Source organism: Parambassis ranga, chromosome 21 (genome assembly GCF_900634625.1).
Source record: "Parambassis ranga chromosome 21, fParRan2.1, whole genome shotgun sequence".
NCBI classification, from domain to species: Eukaryota; Metazoa; Chordata; class Actinopteri; family Ambassidae; genus Parambassis; species Parambassis ranga.
The window spans coordinates 14194758-14214057 of NC_041041.1; the positions used below are offsets into that span (position 1 = coordinate 14194758).

Genomic DNA, 19300 nt, shown 5'->3' on the forward strand with positions numbered 1-19300 from the left:
TCATTGCAAGTCCAGGTACTGAGGCAGGACGTTGTTCCAGAACTGCTGGGAGCCATCTTGTGTCTTCTCCCCTGCTGCCCTCTGCTTCGTCCTGGGTGCTGGTTTGGGTGCTTCTCTCTGCTGTTTATCTGCAGGAGGCAACTGTTTGTCCTTTTTTTTAGTGCTGGGCAATTTGACCGTTTCTTCCTCCTCCTCTTCTTCACCTTCCTCCTCATCCCCCTCTTCTTCCTTCTCTTCCTCCTCCTCATTCTCATTTTCTTCTTCCTCTTCCTCATCTTCTTCTTCCTCTTCCTTTCTTTCTTCTGCCTCTTCATCACCCTTTTCTTCTTCCTCCTCACCTTCTTCCTCACTTCCCTTTTCCTTACTGCCTTCTGTCTCTTCATCGCCTTCTTCCTCCTCCTCCTCCTCTTCTCCCTCACTTTCCTTTGATTCATCTTTACTTTCTTCCTCCTCCTCACCTTCTTCATCACTTCCCTTTGTCTCTTCATCGTCTTCTTCCTCCTCCTCCTCCTCCTCTTCTCCCTCACTTTCCTTTGATTCATCTTTACTTTCTTCCTCCTCCTCACCTTCTTCATCACTTCCCTTTGTCTCTTCATCATCTTCTTCCTCCTCCTCCTCTTCTCCCTCACTTTCCTTTGATTCATCTTTACTTTCTTCCTCCTCCTCACCTTCATCACTTCTTTTTGTCTCCTCATCCTCTTCTTCCTCCTCCTCTCCTCCCTCACTTTCATTTGATTCTCCTTTACTTTCTTCCTCCTCTTCACCCTCTTCCTCACTTCCCTTTTCCTTACTTCCCTCTGTCTCTTCATCATCTTCTTCCTCCTCCTCTTCTCCCTCACTTTCATTTGATTCTTCTTTACTTTCTTCCTCCTCTTCTTCAGTAGACTCTTCCTCACCATCTTCACCCTCATCATCTTCTTCCTCCTCTTTTATGTTTTTTTCTTTTTTCCGATTGGTTAGTCTCATTTCTGTTTTCTGTGTGACCTTTATATCTTCATCTTCCTCCTCTTCTTTCTCATCATCTTCATCATCTTCTACATCATCTTCACTTTCTTCTTCCTCCTTGTCAGTGCTTTCATCCGTCTCTTGACCTTCTGTGGTCTCAGCTTCAGCTTCTTCTTCATCTTCCTCCCCCTCCTCTTCTTGATCCTCATCCTCTGTAGTTTCTTTCTCAGCTTCTTCATCGTCTGTGGACACTTCATTACCTGCTTCCTCCTCCTCTTCATCGTCATGAGACTCACTATCTTTTTCTTCCTCCTCATCACTATCTTCCTCTCCTTCACTCTTTGCTGTCTCTTCATCTAATGTTTCCTCGTCCTCACTATCAGTTGACTCTTCATCCTCTTGGTCCTCAGTTTCACCCTCCTCCTCTTCATCTTCATCCTCACTTTTTGTAGAAACTGAAGTGTCACTTTCCTCTTTGTCCTCCTCTGACTCATTGCTCTTGCTGTCAGTGCTCTCTGACTCATCACTACTTTTCTCCTCCTCATCCTCCTTGACGTCACTAGACTCTTCACTTTCACCTTCCTCTTCCTCTGCTGTCTCACTTCCCTCATCAGAGCCACTGCTCCCTTCACTTGTTTCCTTTCCACTTTCTTCTTCCTCTTGACTTCTATTGCTTTCTGATTCTTCTTCCTCCTCACTGCTGGAGCTTGTTTTCTCCTCATCCCCTTCTGTCTCAGATCCCTCCTCTTCCTCAGAACCACTCTCCTTATTAGCTGTTTTGTCACTGCCGTTTTCACTCCCCTCCTTCTCGTCTTTTGTATCACTTCCACTTTCCCCCTCTTTTTCCTCCTGTTCCTCATCCTCAGCATCTGTTTCCTCTTCAGAAGTCATTTTTGTTTCATCTCCATCCTCTCCTCCATGTTCTTGTAGGGACATCTCCGTGTCTTCATGCCTGCTCTGCTCAGACAGGACACTTTTCACGGCCTCTTGTTCTGATGGATCATGAATGGTGTTACTTTCTCCTTCTCTGGCAGCTTTTCTACTGACATGATCATCTTTCTTTGCTTCTTCGATTTGATGTGATTCTTCTGTCGAAGAAAGATGAGACATTGTGGAAGAGAAAGACGGCTGTGTAATTGCACTCTGTTTTGTGAATTGTTTCACTTTGATAGGTGTTGTAGTTGGTGAGGACGTAGCTTTTTCACTGTCAGACTGGAAGGCCTGCACAGCCTCACTAAGGACCTCAATAGCTGCACCTGCCATTCCGACAGCAGGAAGAAGAGACGCTGCACTACTGAGAATTTCCCCCCACCCGGGCTTTTCTGCAGTCAGGCCCTGAGCATCCTCTCTGTCTTTTTCAGGAACAGGCAAATCTGTAGCAGCAGGTTCAGAGCTTTGCAGGGATTTGGCAGCGCTGACAGGAACCACCTCTGTTCTTTTAGGGCTTTGTGGGGAAATTGGGTTACCTCTGACTTCAGTGGGTGTATCCTGCTGTGATGACATCAGCTTGGAAGCTTCAATATTCTTACTTCTCTGCTTGTCTTTAGAATCACCTTCACCTTTCACTTTGATTTTCTCTGCTTGTCCTACTTGTTTAATGTTTGACTTCAGTTCACTTTCAGAATCTTTCGTCTTCCCTTTGTCCTTCCCTTTAGTCTGCTTTTCTACATTTTGGCCTTTTGTTTTTTGAGGTGTGATCTTAGCAGCCTCATCTTTCTCACCTTTCTCTTTGCCTTTTCTTTTTTCGGCGGTATTGTCTGCTATTTTACTTTGATCTTTGACTGGTGTGGATTTGAGCCCTTGTGATTTGCCTTTAACTTTCACAGGTATAGATTTCACACTTTGAGATTTCTTGGTTTCAGGGTGGAAATGTGCAGTGACAGGTGTGGTTCCTTTTTTGGCTGGTGGTGATTTAACGTCCACTACTCTACCTTCATCTTTGTCCAGTCCAGATTTGACCTTGAGTGCATCTCTTGCTGAGATTTGTTTGACTCGCTGTATCTCCTGTTGCACCTCCATTTCAACAGGTTTGACATCAGTTATTGCTGCATCTTCCTTTGCAGCACTTTCTATTGATAATGAACTGTTATCTATTTGACATCCTTCAGTAACCTTAGTAATAGGAGATGTTTTGTCTGAAGCTGGTGACATTGTTTCCCTTTTTGGGGTCCTTATGAAGTCTTTGTGAAAAGGACTGTCTTTCACATCTTTGTGGGTTATAACAGTTTCTTTCAAATGTCTACTTTTAGCTTCAGTCAGTTTCTGCTGTGCTTCTTTCAGTGTCCTCTTGACAGGTTTGTGAATTTTGGGGCTATGTTGTAATAGTTTGCTCTTATCACGTTTGGATGATTTTGAATTGGAGAGCGTTTTTTGTCTGTCCTCTGAAGGTTTGAGTTGATCTGACTCATTGGTCGTGTTCTCTTTGCCTTTAGAGGTGACTTTGTGGTATTTCTTTGAACTCCTCAGTGGAGATGCTTCTTTCTTTATGGAAAAGGGACCTTTTAGAAACTCTGTGGGTAAGGCCTTATGAGAGTTTTTGGCTGTCTTCCCATGGGACTGGAGATCCTCTGTAAACACTTCTGCCTCTTTTGCAGTTCGTCTCACATCTCTAGCCTTTTTTCTTTCCTGTAATAAATCACATGTAAGAAGAAAGAAGAAAGTAAGAAGAAAAATGTCATATGTGTTAAAATGAAGCGTGAAAGCTAACCTGCACACTGTATGTAACTGCAGTTATTAGGGTTGTTTTTTTTATAAAACTTCCTATTTGTTATGTTTTAGTAGGTCTCAAGGATATTTAAGGAACAATTTATAAGATTGTCAAACTGTTGTTGAGCTAATCACTGTTTAGTTTGCCTCAGTCCAACAAGGGAAGTCAGTGTAACGTGTCTGATATAGAAAGCCTGTAATTACATGTGGGTCCAGAAGACCCATGGTTCATGCAGCAATCTATTCTTTTGCTGTTGCCTGGTTATATGTAATCACCTAGTCACAATTGTTTTTGGGTACATTTTTGTTCAGTGTTCTATAAAAACACATATAGGCCTATATGTGAATATAAGATGTGTAGCTTTTCATGGTAATACTTTAAATATCCTAGGACATATGGCATGGTGGGCCAACATAACAAATCAGTCATCAACACATCTATAATCAGGTTAAAGTACAGATGTGGGTGGGAGGTAAAAAAAAACACACTGATGACAGAGAACACGTGAAAAATCTTTTTTTTCCTGTCTCTTCTGGGGACAAACAGACGGTGGTTAATTGGGGGTCAGTGAGGTGTTAGTCAGTCATGGAGCAGCCATTCTGGCACAATACGGTTTTCAAATAGAAGTTCAGTAACTCATAAACATTCTTTTCAGTGTGCCAGATTGACTATTTTGTACTAACCCTCAGGATTTGAAACTCCCTAGTGCAATACAGAGAACACTTTTCTGTCACACTCAAGCCCACACATCACTGCACATACATTTAACACGACAGCTAAGACAGGACCGGGTTACTGAGCACCATGTGTCACAGTAACCCGTTGCAGACAACACAGCGGGAGACTGTTTCACAGCTTGCTTCATCACTGGCTGTGGAAACACTGATGAGATGTGGCAAGATTTCTGCCAACTTTTTTAGTGCTTTGTATGTGTGCATAGATCTGTGTGTGTTTCTAAAAACACATCTGTGTATTGGCAAAAGCAGTCTACATATCCGACTGCCAAGAGGAGATTTCTGACAAAGAGAACTTAATGTAGAAAACTTAGAGACAAGACACCAAAGTCTATTTGCGTTTTTGTGTTTTTTTCCCCACTTTTGTTACAATAAGTGGAAAATTTCTACAAACTCACACACATATGTGCTTGCAGGAACTCACACACACACATACAGTATGTATGCTGAGGTATGCACATTTCCTGGAAAAGTCGGTGAGTGTTCAACATTGCTGCTTCCTGCCCTGGAGTGCCCATAATCTAGACCAGAGAGCAGCCTGAGGAGGAAAATAACATTCAGCTGGCTGTGTTAAGGACCCTGTGGACGATGTGCTCTGTTTATGTGCTCTATCAAAGTGAAACCATTGCATAATGAGACATTAACATCACTTTGCTCACCGTTGATGGTAAAATGCCAGAGTCGACTTCTTTCTCTTCCACCTCTCCATGTCTCTTGACTGCTTCTCCCTCTGAAATAATAGACAACACTTAAACTTAAACTGCTGTCTGCTGCAGTTTCTACGGTATCTCTATATGTTCATAGGCCAGACACTGCAGATTGTTGTTCAATTTATAAATATAATTTGCTAAAAAAATATAGCATACCTGTCTGTGGTGAGGCTGGATGCTCTTCACTGAGACTTTTATTGAAAGCATGAGTGGGGGGTCTGGCTGGGCTGCAGAGCTCTTTAGGAGGCGCAGGAGATGATGACAGTTTGTCATGTAAGGCCTTTTTGGCAGTTGCTGCTTTGGGTTTATGTTTAGTTATAGACTTAGGTGACAATAGAGGAGAAGGCAACTCTTTGGATTTAGATTTAGAGGAAGCAGGAGAGGAGGATTTATCTCTATGTGTGTATAAGGACTGAGAATATGGACTGTGAAGGGATAATGACTTAGATCTGGGAGAAACAACTGGGTTTGGGGTAGTAATGTCCTTTGAAAGTGTTTTAGGCGGTAGGATATTTCTGTGTGTTTGCCAAGAGGTGTTGAGAAAGCCGGTATGAAGACGTGGGAGGTTCTGAAACATCTCCCCAAACAGCTCCACAGAATTCTCCTGCAACATAAGAGAACAGAGCACTGAGTCAAAGCTTTCAAATGCAGCTTTGGAGCACCCTCAAGCAGTTACTTAGTGGCATTACAACGGAGCTGCATTTAGTGTAGCACTACCCCCTACTGGGGTTAGACAGTGATTACAATTAAGTCCATGCAACATTCATACTGCACACACTTCATCTCAAGAACATGATCAAGATCTCAAAACTGTCCAACATCTAACACTAACTTTTTAAATATCTGGGAATCCGTGGATACCCTGTTTTCTGATGTTGGATTTTGCATAGTATATAATGGTTAAAATGATTATTTAGTAAAGTTAGTAATAAGGTTCTGACCTTTTCTCTGTGGCGAGCTCGGGCAGAGAGTGCTGAGAGCGGAACTAATTGAGTTGGATCGATAAAAGTGTCTTCTAAAAGGATTTCTGTATAATTTGACTCCGGGAAGCAGTCTGTGGCCTTGTCTGGCACCTGTTCTTGGTTCTCTGGTGGTCTGGGTGCAGCCAGGAGGAGCATGTGATGACCACCACAAGACACCTCATCAAAAGACACAAGAACAAACCTTTACTCTTAATTACTTTCAGACAAAATACAGCGTTTCAGAGGAAACTGCTAATACCACTGAGGCCCTGCTTTTCATCTGAGCACCTTCACTTACTGATTCAACATTATAATGGAGGAAACGTGTGCAGAGTGTTGGGCTGAAGTGGTTGATGAAGTTCTCTTCCCCAAACCCTAATTTTCCATGACGTCCATCTCCAAATGTGTAAAGCAGCCCCTTGTCTGTGGAAGATTCATGACATTATGTTGAGGTTATTCAATCACGGTAAAACTCTCTGAGAAATGCAGCCCTTAGGCCAATATACAGTTTAGTATTATCATAACTGTATAAAGATTTCTACTTTTTATCTTGAGAGGGGGCATTATTTGTTATTATTATAGTTGCATTATTATTATTTAAAACATGCACTGTTGTGATCGTCAAAGAGGGCTCACCAGTGATCACAGCGGTGTGGTTCTCTCCACAGGCAATATGTCTGATACCGGTGTTACAAAAGTGCTCCAGTGGTGTTGGCAAATGAACTTCAAACTGAAATGTTCCATGACCCAGCTGACCATACTGACCCCGACCAAATGTGTACACTTCTTCCCCTAGGATGGTGAAATAGACAGAGTGAAATGTGGACTAAATATAAACAACTGTATTTTTCTTTTATCATTCATTTTATGCTGTAACGTACCTGTGACTGCCACAGTGTGCTCCCCTCCACAGCACACCTGGGTGACATGACCCATAATGCCTTGTACCCGTTGAGGAACTCTGTGATTGACCAGCTGCTCCACAGGCAGACCTAGCCTTCCATTTGCACCCTCACCAAATGTGTAGAGATCGCCATTCACTGGGATAAAGCCAACACAATAAATGGCAGATAAATAAACACTTGCATTGGGTAAATGTATTTTGTGCTGCTCTGCCTTATACCTGTGACGAAAGCTGAGTGGTGGTATCCACATGAGACCCAAATCACTGCATCTTCAACATTTAACTTTCTGGGTTGTGCTGCAAAGCCCTCATCCCCTAAACCAATCTGACCCACAGAGTTGTCTCCCCACATGTACAGCCTCCCATCCTCTGCCAACACACACAGAGAAGCAGACAATAACCTCATGTACATGCTGTTTTGACTTTGACTAGCAGAGGAAGATATCATTTTAAACCTGTTAAGGCAGCTGAGGTGTTGCATCCTGCAGACAGCATTTTGATTGGTGCCCAGTCACAGAAGGGATGCAGCAGGTGGAAGGACACAGTGTTATTGCAGTGGCCCAACCCGAGCTGCCCCTGCTGGTTACTACCAGCACCATACACACTGCCATGACCTAAAAAATGGATAGACAGACAAGAACAACTACTTTCAGGATGTACTGTGCTGTGATCACAGAAGGTGTCACATAATCTGATATTATGACTGTCTTACGTGTGCAGATAATTGTGTGATCTCTCCCACATGCTGCAAGCTTCACCTTCTCGGACTTCAAGGCTATAAAGGAATACTTTGGTCATTACAGATATCAAGAATGACCAAAATCACCTAAATGCAAAATGACCTTAAACAATAACTGACAACCATCATTCAAAAACATCGAAAAACATCTTAAATGCATCTGAATGATATTCCTAATGGTGCACAATCATTTACCTTTCACAGAAGCCGGTTTACCAGCAGCAGGTTTAGATCCCATCCCCAGCTGGCCACAGGTATTACCACCAAACATAAGCAGCCTCCCATTCTCTGCACAAGTATTTAAAAGTTTGCAGCAGATCACACTCAGTTTATTTGTGACAAAGTAAGAATCATTAATAGATATACATAGTGTGACTGTGCACCTGTAATGACAGCAGTGTGCTCTCCGCCACAACATATCTGCGCTGGATGGTCATTCTTCACCCAGAATCTGCTAGACGCATTGTCAGCAAAACCACTTTTTCCAAATGTGAAGATGGCACCTGTTTCTGTGGTGAAACGTGTGAGAATGAGACAACACTATACACTATAGAGCATTGACTTACAGCAATTATCTCACTGAACACCGGCTAAATCCCGGCACAGCCTGCTGTCAGGTCTAAGCAGCAGCAGGCTGACAGAAATAGCAACAGATTTACCTCACCATACCACATATGTTAGCTGAGAAGAGAGGAATATTTGGAAACTCAAAAAACTAAAGGAAGTAGCAGGTGATGTAGAAGTATTCTCACCGGGTATGTCCACTTCAGTCTGACCCGTCATCTCTGCTGATATCAGCTTCAGTCACTCCGCCTCAGCCTGCAGCTCCGTGCTGACTGGCTGACAGATCAAGGTGAAGTCACAGACAATCTGACGCTAAGCTAAACTAGCTTGCTAATTACCCAAGGGAGTAACGTTAGCTAGCTAGTTTTGATAGGTGGCTAATACTGTCTGGCACAACAGAATATTTGTTGATACAGCAACATATTGGTGGCATAATTACTTTAGAAAAACCTAACATGGTCGATGGAAGAGGAATTTGATATTTCAAATATGCATATATATATATATATATATATATATATATATATATATATATATATATATATATATATATATATATATATATATGCAATATATATATATGCAATATATTTGTTAGTTCATTTGCAACAAATCCTACTGCTCTGCTCTGTGATTAGATAAGTTAGAACAGTATTGTTAACCTTAATTTTAAAAACATTAATGTAAAGTTCCTCCGGTTTCTTTGCTGATGGAGCGTTATCTGGTGGGATCAGGAAAAAACAGTACAGCAGGGAGCGCTTGACACGGGTTGCCTGGCAACCACATTTTTACATGATATGTATTATGTATAAAATAAATTTCTATTTAGTGCACACATGATATAAAATATAAATCAGACTTACCGTAAATCAATGAAATTTATATTTCCTTAAAAAACACTTTATAAAAGTTTTAAAAGAAGCCCCGCCTTACGTCCTCGTGGGGGGTGTCACGCAGCCACGCGGCTGATTGGCTTGTAGCTCGGGCTGCAGGAGTTCATGAATGAAAGCTGCTCCTCTCTGATGAAATAGTCCTACAACCTTACGCCTCTACTGGACTTACACTGAGCTACAATGTCTTTGAGACTGTTGTCTATAAACAGTCCGCTTTTAAAATGTTTTCAATCCCCCCATTACCGTTTGGCACGAGGGTTTAGGTAAGAAAACTCCAGATAAATTTGTTTAGCAACGAAGTCAGCAGTGCAAGTGTAAAGAAAATGCCTGTATCATCCCTTCATCTGTCACTTTATCAGCACTGTAGATGCTTCGCTGCTGAGCTTGAAAGGTCGCAGTTGTCTTACGCTTAAAGATTTCAGCTCAGATGAAATCAAAAGGATCCTGTGGGTGTCAGGGGACCTCAAACGTCGAATTAAGCATGAAAAACAGGTATCAGGCTTTGCAAACAAATCATAACGCCACTGTCCATTTGTTAAATGTAGAGGGATTTAGCTTGGGGTCATTTAAGGAAGCTAAACTTTCGTTTCTATTTCAGTATCTGCCTCTTCTACAAGGAAAGTCTATAGCTATGATATTTGAGAAGAGGAGCACCAGAACAAGAATGTCCACAGAAACAGGTGCTTGTTTTGCATATGTACATGTGGCTTTAAAGTATTTAAAGTGTTAAGATTGCACAGATGCTGAGCCTGAATGCTTCTATCATCATTAGCTGGGCTGATCTGTGTCATCACAGACACTATGGACACAAAAGAACTGCTGAAATGTGACTTTCAGTGCAAGCCTTTAACAAAACATGCTGAGCAGAGCTTCACTGCCCCCCCTCCCTCCCTGTACTCCTCCCCTCTGTCTGCTCATTAAGCAGTTATTATTTTTAGGGGAATTAAAACCTGCTTTGTATTGTGATTATAGGTTTTGCTTTGTTGGGTGGAAACCCCTGCTTCCTCACCTCGCAGGACATCCACCTGGGAGTGAATGAGAGCAGCACAGACACAGCTAGGTAAGCAATGCATTTTACATTAGGTGCCTTATGAGACAAACATATGGCAAAGGAGCCTGCAAACTGCAGCTGGTGTTGTTACCATAAGCCCCATGGCCCACTGTCTAAACTTTTTAAAAACATTTTACTGCCTTCAAGTTCAAAATGTGGGGACATTTTTTAAAAAAAAAAACAGTTTCTTAGTTTCAGTCCCTGAAATCTGTAAACCTTCACTCCAGGGTCCTCTCAGGACTCTGCGATATTGTCCTGGCTCGAGTGTACAGCCACTCGACATTGGAGGAGCTGGATAAGGAGGCTACTATCCCCATCATTAATGGTCTGTCTGACCTCTATCATCCAATCCAGATCCTGGCTGACTTTCTCACCTTACAGGTGCTCCTACCCTGCAGTATACCACATATTGTCATCCAGTATATAAGAATGAAATACATCATATTTAATTGCTATTATTCTCTTGAAGGAACATTACGGATCCCTCAGTGGACTAACCCTGAGTTGGATTGGAGATGGGAACAATGTCCTCCACTCTTTCATGATGAGTGCACCCAAACTGGGAGTTCATCTCAAGATTGCCACACCAAAGGTTTGTCTCATCACCTACATTTAGCTTCTCTTTCACTGCACTCATTGTCTTGGTCTAACTTCTTCTTCTTTACAGGGGTATGAGCCAGAAAAGAGTCTCATTCAAGAGGCACAAAGTCTTTCCAAACAGGTGAGCTTCTCTTTAGGGCTTGTTAACATCAACACTTAGAATTTCTCACAGTTTTCTGTCATTTATACATCATACTGTATTCTGACCCAGTATGGAACCCAGCTTGTTCTGACCTCTGACCCAATGGAGGCTGCATATGGCAGCAACGTTTTGGTGACTGACACCTGGGTCAGCATGGGACAAGAGGACGAGAAGAAAAAGAGGCTGAAAGACTTTGAAGGTTACCAGATTACTATGCAGGTATCTTATGTTATCCAGAGGGAAATTCACACATCTTTAGCTGTTTTATCCCCAGATATGGGTGCAGAAAAGCAAACAACCAGATTTTTTACAATTTCAGCACCAGTGTGTCACCACACTTTGTTGAAACAAGTTTTAACTCTGTGTTTTGGTGCCGGTCCATGACAGACTGGAAGTGTGGCCAAACCGGACTGGACCTTCCTGCACTGTCTCCCTCGTAAAATGGAGGAAGTGGATGACCAGGTGTTCTACTCATCCCGCTCGCTCGTCTTCCCTGAAGCAGAGAACAGAAAATGGACTATCATGGTGGGTTATCTGCTGAACTTCTCTTATGTAATGTTCAATTATACATTATAATTATATTATATACTTGTTGTCTCTTTCAGGGTCTGATGGTTTGTCTTCTGACTGACTACACTCCACAGATCCCCATGCTCAGGTTTTAACTTCAGGTCACTCAAGTACGAAAGGAATTCTATTATGTTCCAAAGTAACTGTTTACATGGTTTAATTCACATTCTGAGTGAAAGATGGCTCAAGTTGTCTCATTGTTCAGTATTACAATATGACATTCTGTCATTTTGTTTACATATTTGTTTACTAGTGCGAATGGAGGCAAGGAGTCAAAATATCTCTGCCAGATGTGCCAACGTATACCTGGGTGTAGGAACTCTTTGGTTGTCTACTAATTATCTCAGGTGTGATGCACTGTAAGGCCTTTTGTTTTCTGATGGCAAGGCCAGCTGAAGTTTCAGTTTTAAAAATAAATTGGTGGAAGAATATTTAACTTTAAGTTTGACATCATGACAATTGTTTATTGACTTTTGTTTTTATCACAGATGTGTTTAGAGGAGCAGTCTCATCAATAGATAATGTATTACCTGCAGGAGATGGTTGTCTCTTTATGTCAACTCTCATGATATCCCATAGTGTGGTCTTTGTCTCTTTTGATTTGTTTGTTTTGACACTACCTCTGTCACTGATGCTGGCTAAACAAAGTACATTGCTCGTATTTATAACGTGTGCTGTTGTAGCCCAATAAATAAACACAAGGTGTGATGTTACCTACGACGGCGTATCGTATTTTACATTTGTTAAACAGATTATTATTCTCCCCGGACCGCGCAATGCATGACGGTACATAACGCTTGGACACAACTTTCCATTATGCATTGTGGGATTCACTGAGGGCACTATACATTCTTACTACACACTCGGACAGCACTAAAATATCGAAGGCACTATAGAGCCATATATAGAGCCATGATTTCAGACACAGCCTAAAATGTTTACTTCCGCTACAGAAAGGATGAAGCTGGTGACGTCTCTGGTCTGTCATTGGATAAGAGGAGATGACGTATTTGTGCGGGAGCTACGGTCTACGTGGGTGGTCCAGCCGGGATAAAACGATGCTGCGCACTCCATTCATAAACAAGCAAAACTGTCATTAAAGAAATTCACATGGCTTTGTAAACACACAACCAAACGGCTACTGTAAGTGCTGCACCTGGAATTGTGTAAAAGATTTTTAGGGCGTACGCGGCGTCGTAATGATTTTATTAACAGTTATTAACACCACAATAATTACGCATTGTTTAGGTAGAAATAACGTTAGTTACTTCCATGGCGACATGAAAACTGGGCAGATTTCCTCGGCGAGGCGACCACCCACACACTGAGAGGCTGCTTTGAGAGGGAGTTAAAGCTGAGGTGGGAGGAGGAGGACGCCATTGCCGCAGCTGGCCGTTTGTGATTCGACCGAGGAGGGACAAACGTTACCAAACTTAACAATGTCGACTGGTTTTCAGAGATTTTTTAGTCTCGACTCTCTTCTCGGGGTTGTATGGTGAACGTGGACAAGTAATATGGACGTTTTCCCACCACAGAAGGGGGGAATGTGGAGCCACAGCACCGAGCCAAAGCAGGTAAAGAGATTCAGGGGACAATGGGCAAAGTTTTCGGCAAACTTTAGCTAACTAACGGTAAGAGTTTAGCTAACATTAGCGTTACTGCTAGCGAGCTGGTGTTCACAGTGCTGCACTGTTCCACCAATGTGTATGTATGTAGCTGTTCAAAAGGCTAAAAATCGCTTAATATGGTGGTTTAAAATGAACTTATACTGGCTACTTTGCACCAAAAAGGTAAGAACCGGTGACAGAAACGGAACCAAATCATTTTTGATGCAAAATAGAGTAATCAATCCAAGTTTTCCACTGCTATACAGTTTTAACTGAGGACACATGATGTTTTGATGAGGATATTTGCCCCCCAGACTTTTTTGTTAGTGTGACGGTTGTAAATAAAAATCACATGTTCTATTTTGTTCAGTTTACAAGTTCCTTTGAATTCATGTAAAACTAACTATATACTCAGTTAAAACATGCCATTTTCAGTATGTGTGCAAAAGCGTAAGAAGTTAGGTTGTTGAAGCCTTTTGCTGTATATATATTGCTGCTATTGCATAGACATGTAAAACATATGTTATTGTTGTAGCTGGTTAAGGTAATTTTATGTATAAACTAAACTGAAATGAATTTACAAAGTAATACTGCTTGCATATAAACATATAAAAACCCTTGTTTCAGATTTATATTCAGAATATCTGACCACTTGAATTATAACACACAGTAATGTAGTTGTAAATAAAAATACTCTGTTTGCAGCCATAAGTGGATTGCACTTAAAAAGATAATTAAAGCTAAAGCTTTTTTTGCTCCAAGACCAAGTGCCACACACTCTTGTGACCTATAATAGATTTTTTTGAATTGCACAGGTTGAATCCAGATTCATAGTTACATACACTTAGACCGATAATAATAATAATAATAATAATAATAATAATAATAACTTTATTTATATAGCACTGATGGTCTCAAATGAATGATTTCTTTCTAATCATGACCTCCTCACAGCAGTCTCAAACCATTGCATCACCTGTGCGGTGGCCCGGTCTCTCACCATGAACAACAGCCGGAACTGCACCACAGTGGGGAACGCCGAGGGCCTGGTGGCCTTTGAGTCTATCTCCATTGTGACCATTACACTCCTCGCATGCCTGGGCAACCTGCTGATCGTGGCAACCCTTTATCGCAGGCCTTACCTGCTCACACCCAGCAACAAGTTTGTGTTCAGCTTGACTCTGTCCAACCTGCTGCTGTCTGTGCTGGTGCTGCCATTTGTAGCTGTGAGCTCAGCGAAGAGAGAATGGGTGTTTGGGGTGGTGTGGTGCAACTTCACTGCCCTGCTCTACCTGCTCATCAGCTCTGCCAGCATGCTCACTCTTGGAGCTATTGCTATTGACAGGTTAGTGCCAGATGTTGATTGCTTACTGCATATTTACATCTTCAGATATATAAAAACTTTTAAGCATATATTAACTGATTCACTTATTTTTGATCACAATGACATGTTACTACAGTGTAAAGTTACACCAGTTGATTTCTGTCTAAGTGGTGAAATTTTAGCTCTGTTTAGGTCTCCAGCAGCTCCCTGGAATAGTACATGTCTCTTAACCTTGTTAAAACATGTTTCAGTTCAATACCTATAATCTTTCCATTCTGTTTACATTTTGGTCCTGGGCAGGAAGTATAAGTGTTGAATTACTGTTTGAAGCTGGACTGAACCCAAATAGTAAAAGTTAGGTACTCCAAAACCAAAACAATAAACTGAAACATGTAAAAAAAAAAAAAATTACCCTGTCAAAGCAGGTGTTTATGTGAGGCGAAGTTATACGTCTTAGACGAGGGAAATCCACATAATAAATTTGTTTTATGTAAAGATTAAACTTTATCATGGCCAATGAGAGATTTTTATTCCATTACAAACAGATGTCCAGTATTTATTAAGACAGTTTTCGATCTTTTTGTGCTCTAAAAGTAGAGGGAGTGCAATCACCAGCTCTGTAAAGGAAAAAGTCTTAACTTAAATAAAAAGGTAGAATTGAAGACAGATGTTAATGTTCACTAACTTCACCAAAAGAATGCAGTTTTTGGTGCTTCTCCCTGTAAGGTCAGAGTGTAGCCTTTTAAATGAGATCGGTTAACCACACACTTAGCTCGTGGTATTTTTCTGGAGATTTTCCCGGCTCAAGTGACAAGCATTAGACAGGCTTACACACAAAGTAAATACCTGCAGACATGAATGCACCATTCATCTGCAGAGCTCAGATTAGCTCCTTGTTCCTATTTTTAGAAAAAAGAAATAGATGAACCCCTCCTGATTTAAATAATGATTGTATTGCATCAAGGATTGTGTATGTTTTGTCGAACGTGAGGCAAGTGTTCTTGACAAATGTTTAAAACTAAAGAAATAGTCTGTCATTATGACAATTAAATCAACACTGGAGACCAAACATGTGAGCTAAATTATGTGTTACTCCTGGTGACAAAGAGACCCTCTGTAAATGTTCTGTTGTATACAGTCCTTGTTGTCTGTGCCATCCTAATTACCCACAGCCACTTTGGGAATTTCTGATTACATGTTGCATGTTTTTTGTTTTTCTGTCAAGCCCCCTCTGTTTCGGTTCTATTTTTGTCTTTTAGGAAAACACATTAAAGTGTTGTGTGTGTGTGCAGATTTTAGCTTCTGTATCTCTCTCTAGTCTGAGTGGCCTCTGAATTATTTGTATCAGAGGGCTCCCAGTCAATCATCTCTCTCTTTCCTACATCAGGTACTACGCGGTGCTCTACCCGATGATCTACCCAGTGAAAATCACAGGGAACAGGGCGGTTGTCGTCATCACATATGTGTGGTTGCATTCGTTGGTGGGCTGCCTGCCTCCTCTGTTTGGCTGGTCCTCGTTTGAGTTCGACTGCTTCAAGTGGACATGCGTTGCATCTTGGCACAGGGAGCCGAGCTACACAGCCTTCTGGGTCACATGGTGCATCCTTCCTCCCTTCTTCATCATGCTTGCCTGTTACGGTGTCATCTTTCGTGTTGCTCGTATGAAAGCCCGCAAAGTGCACTGTGGGACAGTTGTGGCTCAGGATGACTCCACAGGAGCTCAAAGGAATGGACGCAAGAACTCAAGCACCTCAACTTCCTCTAACGGAAGCCGTCGGAGCCTTGTATATGCAGGGAGTCAATGCAAGGCCTTTGTCACCATCTTGGTGGTGATAGGCACCTTCCTCGTGACCTGGGGGCCATATGTTGGGGTGGTGTGTACAGAAGCGCTGTGGGGGCAGGGCAGTGTGTCTCAGGGGCTGGAGACTCTGGTGGCATGGTTGTCTTTCTGCAGCGCTGTGTGTCACCCGCTCATCTATGGCCTGTGGAATAAAACTGTAAGGAAGGAGCTGCTGGGAATATGCTTTGGAGATCGCTACTACAGGGAGTCGTTCGCTACCCGGCAAAGGACGTCACGCCTCTTCAGCATCTCCAATAGAATCACAGGTGGGACAATGTCCATGTAACAACATTTAATCTAAATCTGAATATAATGGTATACAATGAATTGTTAATTGATAGTGAAATTGAAAGTAACTTGTATACAAACCTTTGTTTGTTCAGACTTGGGCATGTCTCCACATCTGACTGCTATGCTGGCTGGTGGAGGACATCTGCTGGCCCCAGGAAGCAGCACAGGAGATACTGGCTTCAGTTTCACTCAGGACTCGTGTAAGTGTGGCACACAGGAACACAAAGTTTTTATACATATGCCCACTGTCCTCATTACTCTTAAGTTAGTCGCCTGGTTCACAACATGTATGCTAGAGATGCTGAAATGGGTGCGAGGCTCTAAATTAGATTTTTATTTCAGTTTATTATAATATGTCAATAGCATTTGTTGGATTTTATGAATGAGCCCTCCATATCTGTCAGGGAAGCAGCTCTTTCACCACGTTGGACAGCTTTTTCTACAACAGCCCAGAAAGGAAAAGCCACTTTTTCTATTGTTGCCATTGGAATCTTTGATAAAGTCCCCCTTCACTTGAAAAGGAGGGGTTGTTAAGTAGGGTGTGATCTCCCTCACTCGTAAATACCATTAATTCTGAACACATTTCCTGTATTAAGTTAGCCAGAGCAGCTTCTCCATTACCTCTGTTCACTGCATTGCAGGAGAATAATATTCAGGAACCAGGGTTTTAATGCTACTTTACCGGATTATTATCTGTGTATTTTACAGTATAAACAAAATATGCTAAGATTTTACCAGAACTTCTTTTTTAATGCATTTAAATTCTGCCTTTCTGTTTAAAATCTAGACTGAGCTAGACCTTAAAAATAAAAAGCAGATGAAGTTGCAGATGCGGTTTGAAAGGCTGGCAGATGGCCTTACTAACCCTGTTGCATCACACTCACGCAGCATTCCTGTTTCACAGCCCATGTTCACAGCAAGGATTGTGTAGGTTGGGCAAGTAAAGTCATGTGGAACGCACAACAATGTCTCATCATTCAGCTCCTTTGTCTACCTCAGTGCCATGAGGATGACTTTTCTTCAATGTGTAAAACTCTATTTGGAGCTGACCCTGCTTTTTGTTTTCCACACAGGCACAGATGTGATGTTGCTGGATAACTTCTCCACAGACGGCTCCTCCCTCCTGCAGCACCACGGGAATCCGTCCGGAAAGAGGAGGAGCTCAGTCACCTTTGAAGACCAGGTGGAGCATTCCAAAGGTACCTGTCATTAATGACCTAGCTCCACAGATTATAGAGCAGAGAGAACACTTTTTAAAGAATAGGACTGTAGTGACAAACAGTATGTCAAACATAAGCTTAACTATTTCAATTTATTTCCTCAGCTGATAACACATCTTCAGTCCAGGTCCACGCAGAGGTTCACAAGTCTCTCGACATGTTTGCCTCCTGCTTGGCAAAGGCCATAGAGAGTGATGCAAAGCTCACCCTGTTCGGGGACAGTCTGGATCTGCCAGGGGGACTCTTTGTGACAAGAGCAGCGCCAAGACCAAGATACCTGGATGGTCAGAGACTGAGGCTAGAGAGCATCGATGAAGGGATTGTTAAAGACGACAGAGATGAAGATGACCAGGAAGTGGAGGACAAACCTTCTTGAACACAGGTCCAGTTCATAGAATTCACTCAGTTTGTAAGGGTTTCACTACCTTCACACACATGGGTACCCCATACTTGAAATATTTAGCGATCAAGGCACATTATTAATTCCACAACACCAGTATCTGTGCCTGTGTCTGTATGTAATCAAATAGGAAGTCTTAACTACTGTAACCTTCATGATCTGATTATTGTATTCATTTGTTTACTACTATGTTACTATTCTGGGCAGTTACAACAACATGTGCCTCACTGGGGCTGAGCAGTATACCCAATAATTACTGTAGTTTCTGACTCACAATATTGTTTTCTGCTGCCTTTAATGTTGGTTCTAACTGACATTACATGGGGATAATTACTTTCAGTTACAGAGTTTCTTAGTCTCACATCCAAGTTGGGCCATAACTACAGCTTTACATAATATCATGCAGGAAAGGTGTAAACACTTGTGCAGGACCTTTTAATGTTTTAAAGAAACTTTAAAAAGGAGCAGAGACCAGTGTCTTTTAGAGTAAAAAATACTTTGGAACCAGCAGGACTTTATGCACCTGATTTCTTAAGGTGAACACACCTTTAAAACTGATGGCTGTCACATTACACAGCAGGGTAAAAATAATGACAGCAGAGTTCATTTAGCTGCTTCTGTCGCAGCTACACTTGAATAGACCAAAGTCAATATTAATATCATTTGTAACGGTGAAGCAGGAATGGATGGGTATATCCCAACACAATCCTGTGGATTGTATTAATGTACTGCTCAGCCCTGAGGTTTTACCATATGAACAATTTGTAGTGTTAAAGGTACTTACAGTTGCAGGTGGATTAAGAATGAAAGACAGTCCTCACATTTCCTGTAATCTGTAACTGTGGTCACAAACAATTGCACTTGAATCTATCAGGTGTGATCTGTACATCAGAGAAGCCAATTTTTCATTTTCATCATGAATGAATAGTGTTATGTTGTGGTACATGTGGTTTACCTCAGTTTATACACTCCAGCCTTTACTTATAGAAAAGGAAAAATCAGTAGAGCCCAGTGATGGTGCTTATGTCTTACCTCGTATTATGTTTGAACAGGTACTACTTTTGTAAGAAAAGTTATACACCCGAGAAATGATGTAA

The 19300-nt window shown here is 41.8% G+C and overlaps 3 protein-coding genes across 4 annotated transcripts; 2 read left to right on the forward strand and 1 right to left on the reverse strand.

Moving 5' to 3' along the window:
* On the reverse strand, positions 1-8484 carry rpgra (retinitis pigmentosa GTPase regulator a). The gene is made up of 14 exons (XM_028433648.1): positions 8454-8484; positions 8085-8210; positions 7897-7989; positions 7675-7737; positions 7418-7576; positions 7182-7331; positions 6940-7098; positions 6695-6850; positions 6357-6481; positions 6170-6235; positions 2110-2949; positions 1962-2033; positions 1050-1794; positions 1-941 (listed from the first exon to the last, which is right to left on the reverse strand). The coding sequence occupies exons 1-14, from the start codon at positions 8482-8484 to the stop codon at positions 1-3; spliced, it is 3726 nt and encodes a 1241-aa protein (XP_028289449.1).
* An 823-nt stretch (positions 8485-9307) lies between these two features.
* otc (ornithine transcarbamylase) lies at positions 9308-11771 on the forward strand. Its single transcript, XM_028393675.1, has 10 exons — positions 9308-9421; positions 9518-9650; positions 9757-9838; positions 10131-10218; positions 10437-10590; positions 10679-10801; positions 10877-10930; positions 11021-11170; positions 11339-11476; positions 11557-11771. Exons 1-10 carry the CDS (start codon positions 9339-9341, stop codon positions 11614-11616), a joined length of 1065 nt encoding a protein of 354 aa, XP_028249476.1. The 5' UTR covers positions 9308-9338; the 3' UTR covers positions 11617-11771.
* Positions 11772-12647: 876 nt separating this feature from the next.
* gpr161b (G protein-coupled receptor 161b) lies at positions 12648-19283 on the forward strand. 2 transcript variants are annotated; one of them, XM_028393150.1, is made up of 6 exons: positions 12648-13095; positions 14083-14473; positions 15840-16558; positions 16676-16783; positions 17657-17782; positions 17908-19283. In XM_028393150.1, exons 2-6 carry the CDS (start codon positions 14130-14132, stop codon positions 18177-18179), a joined length of 1569 nt encoding a protein of 522 aa, XP_028248951.1. In that variant the 5' UTR covers positions 12648-13095; positions 14083-14129; the 3' UTR covers positions 18180-19283. The 2 variants fall into 2 exon arrangements, with proteins under 2 accessions (XP_028248951.1, XP_028248952.1); XM_028393151.1 differs by having other exon boundaries at positions 14086-14473.
* The last annotated feature ends 17 nt before the right edge of the window (positions 19284-19300 follow it).

Excerpts from the sequence above, each read along its gene's own strand:
- rpgra (XM_028433648.1), bottom strand. The coding sequence starts at position 8,484 with ATGACGGGTCAGACTGAAGTGGACATACCCG. Across the intron at positions 7,099-7,181 it reads CCACTCAGCTTTCGTCACAG|TGAATGGCGATCTCTACACA; the intron begins GTATAAGGCAGA and ends GCTTTATCCCAG. Across the intron at positions 6,482-6,694 it reads CCACACCGCTGTGATCACTG|ACAAGGGGCTGCTTTACACA; the intron begins GTGAGCCCTCTT and ends AATCTTCCACAG.
- otc (XM_028393675.1), top strand. The coding sequence starts at position 9,339 with ATGTCTTTGAGACTGTTGTCTATAAACAGTCCGCTTTTAAAATGTTTT. Across the intron at positions 10,219-10,436 it reads AGCAGCACAGACACAGCTAG|GGTCCTCTCAGGACTCTGCG; the intron begins GTAAGCAATGCA and ends CCTTCACTCCAG. Across the intron at positions 10,591-10,678 it reads CTGACTTTCTCACCTTACAG|GAACATTACGGATCCCTCAG; the intron begins GTGCTCCTACCC and ends ATTCTCTTGAAG.
- gpr161b (XM_028393150.1), top strand. The coding sequence starts at position 14,130 with ATGAACAACAGCCGGAACTGCACCACAGTGGGGAACGCCGAGGGCCTG. Across the intron at positions 14,474-15,839 it reads GGAGCTATTGCTATTGACAG|GTACTACGCGGTGCTCTACC; the intron begins GTTAGTGCCAGA and ends TTCCTACATCAG. Across the intron at positions 17,783-17,907 it reads CCAGGTGGAGCATTCCAAAG|CTGATAACACATCTTCAGTC; the intron begins GTACCTGTCATT and ends TTATTTCCTCAG.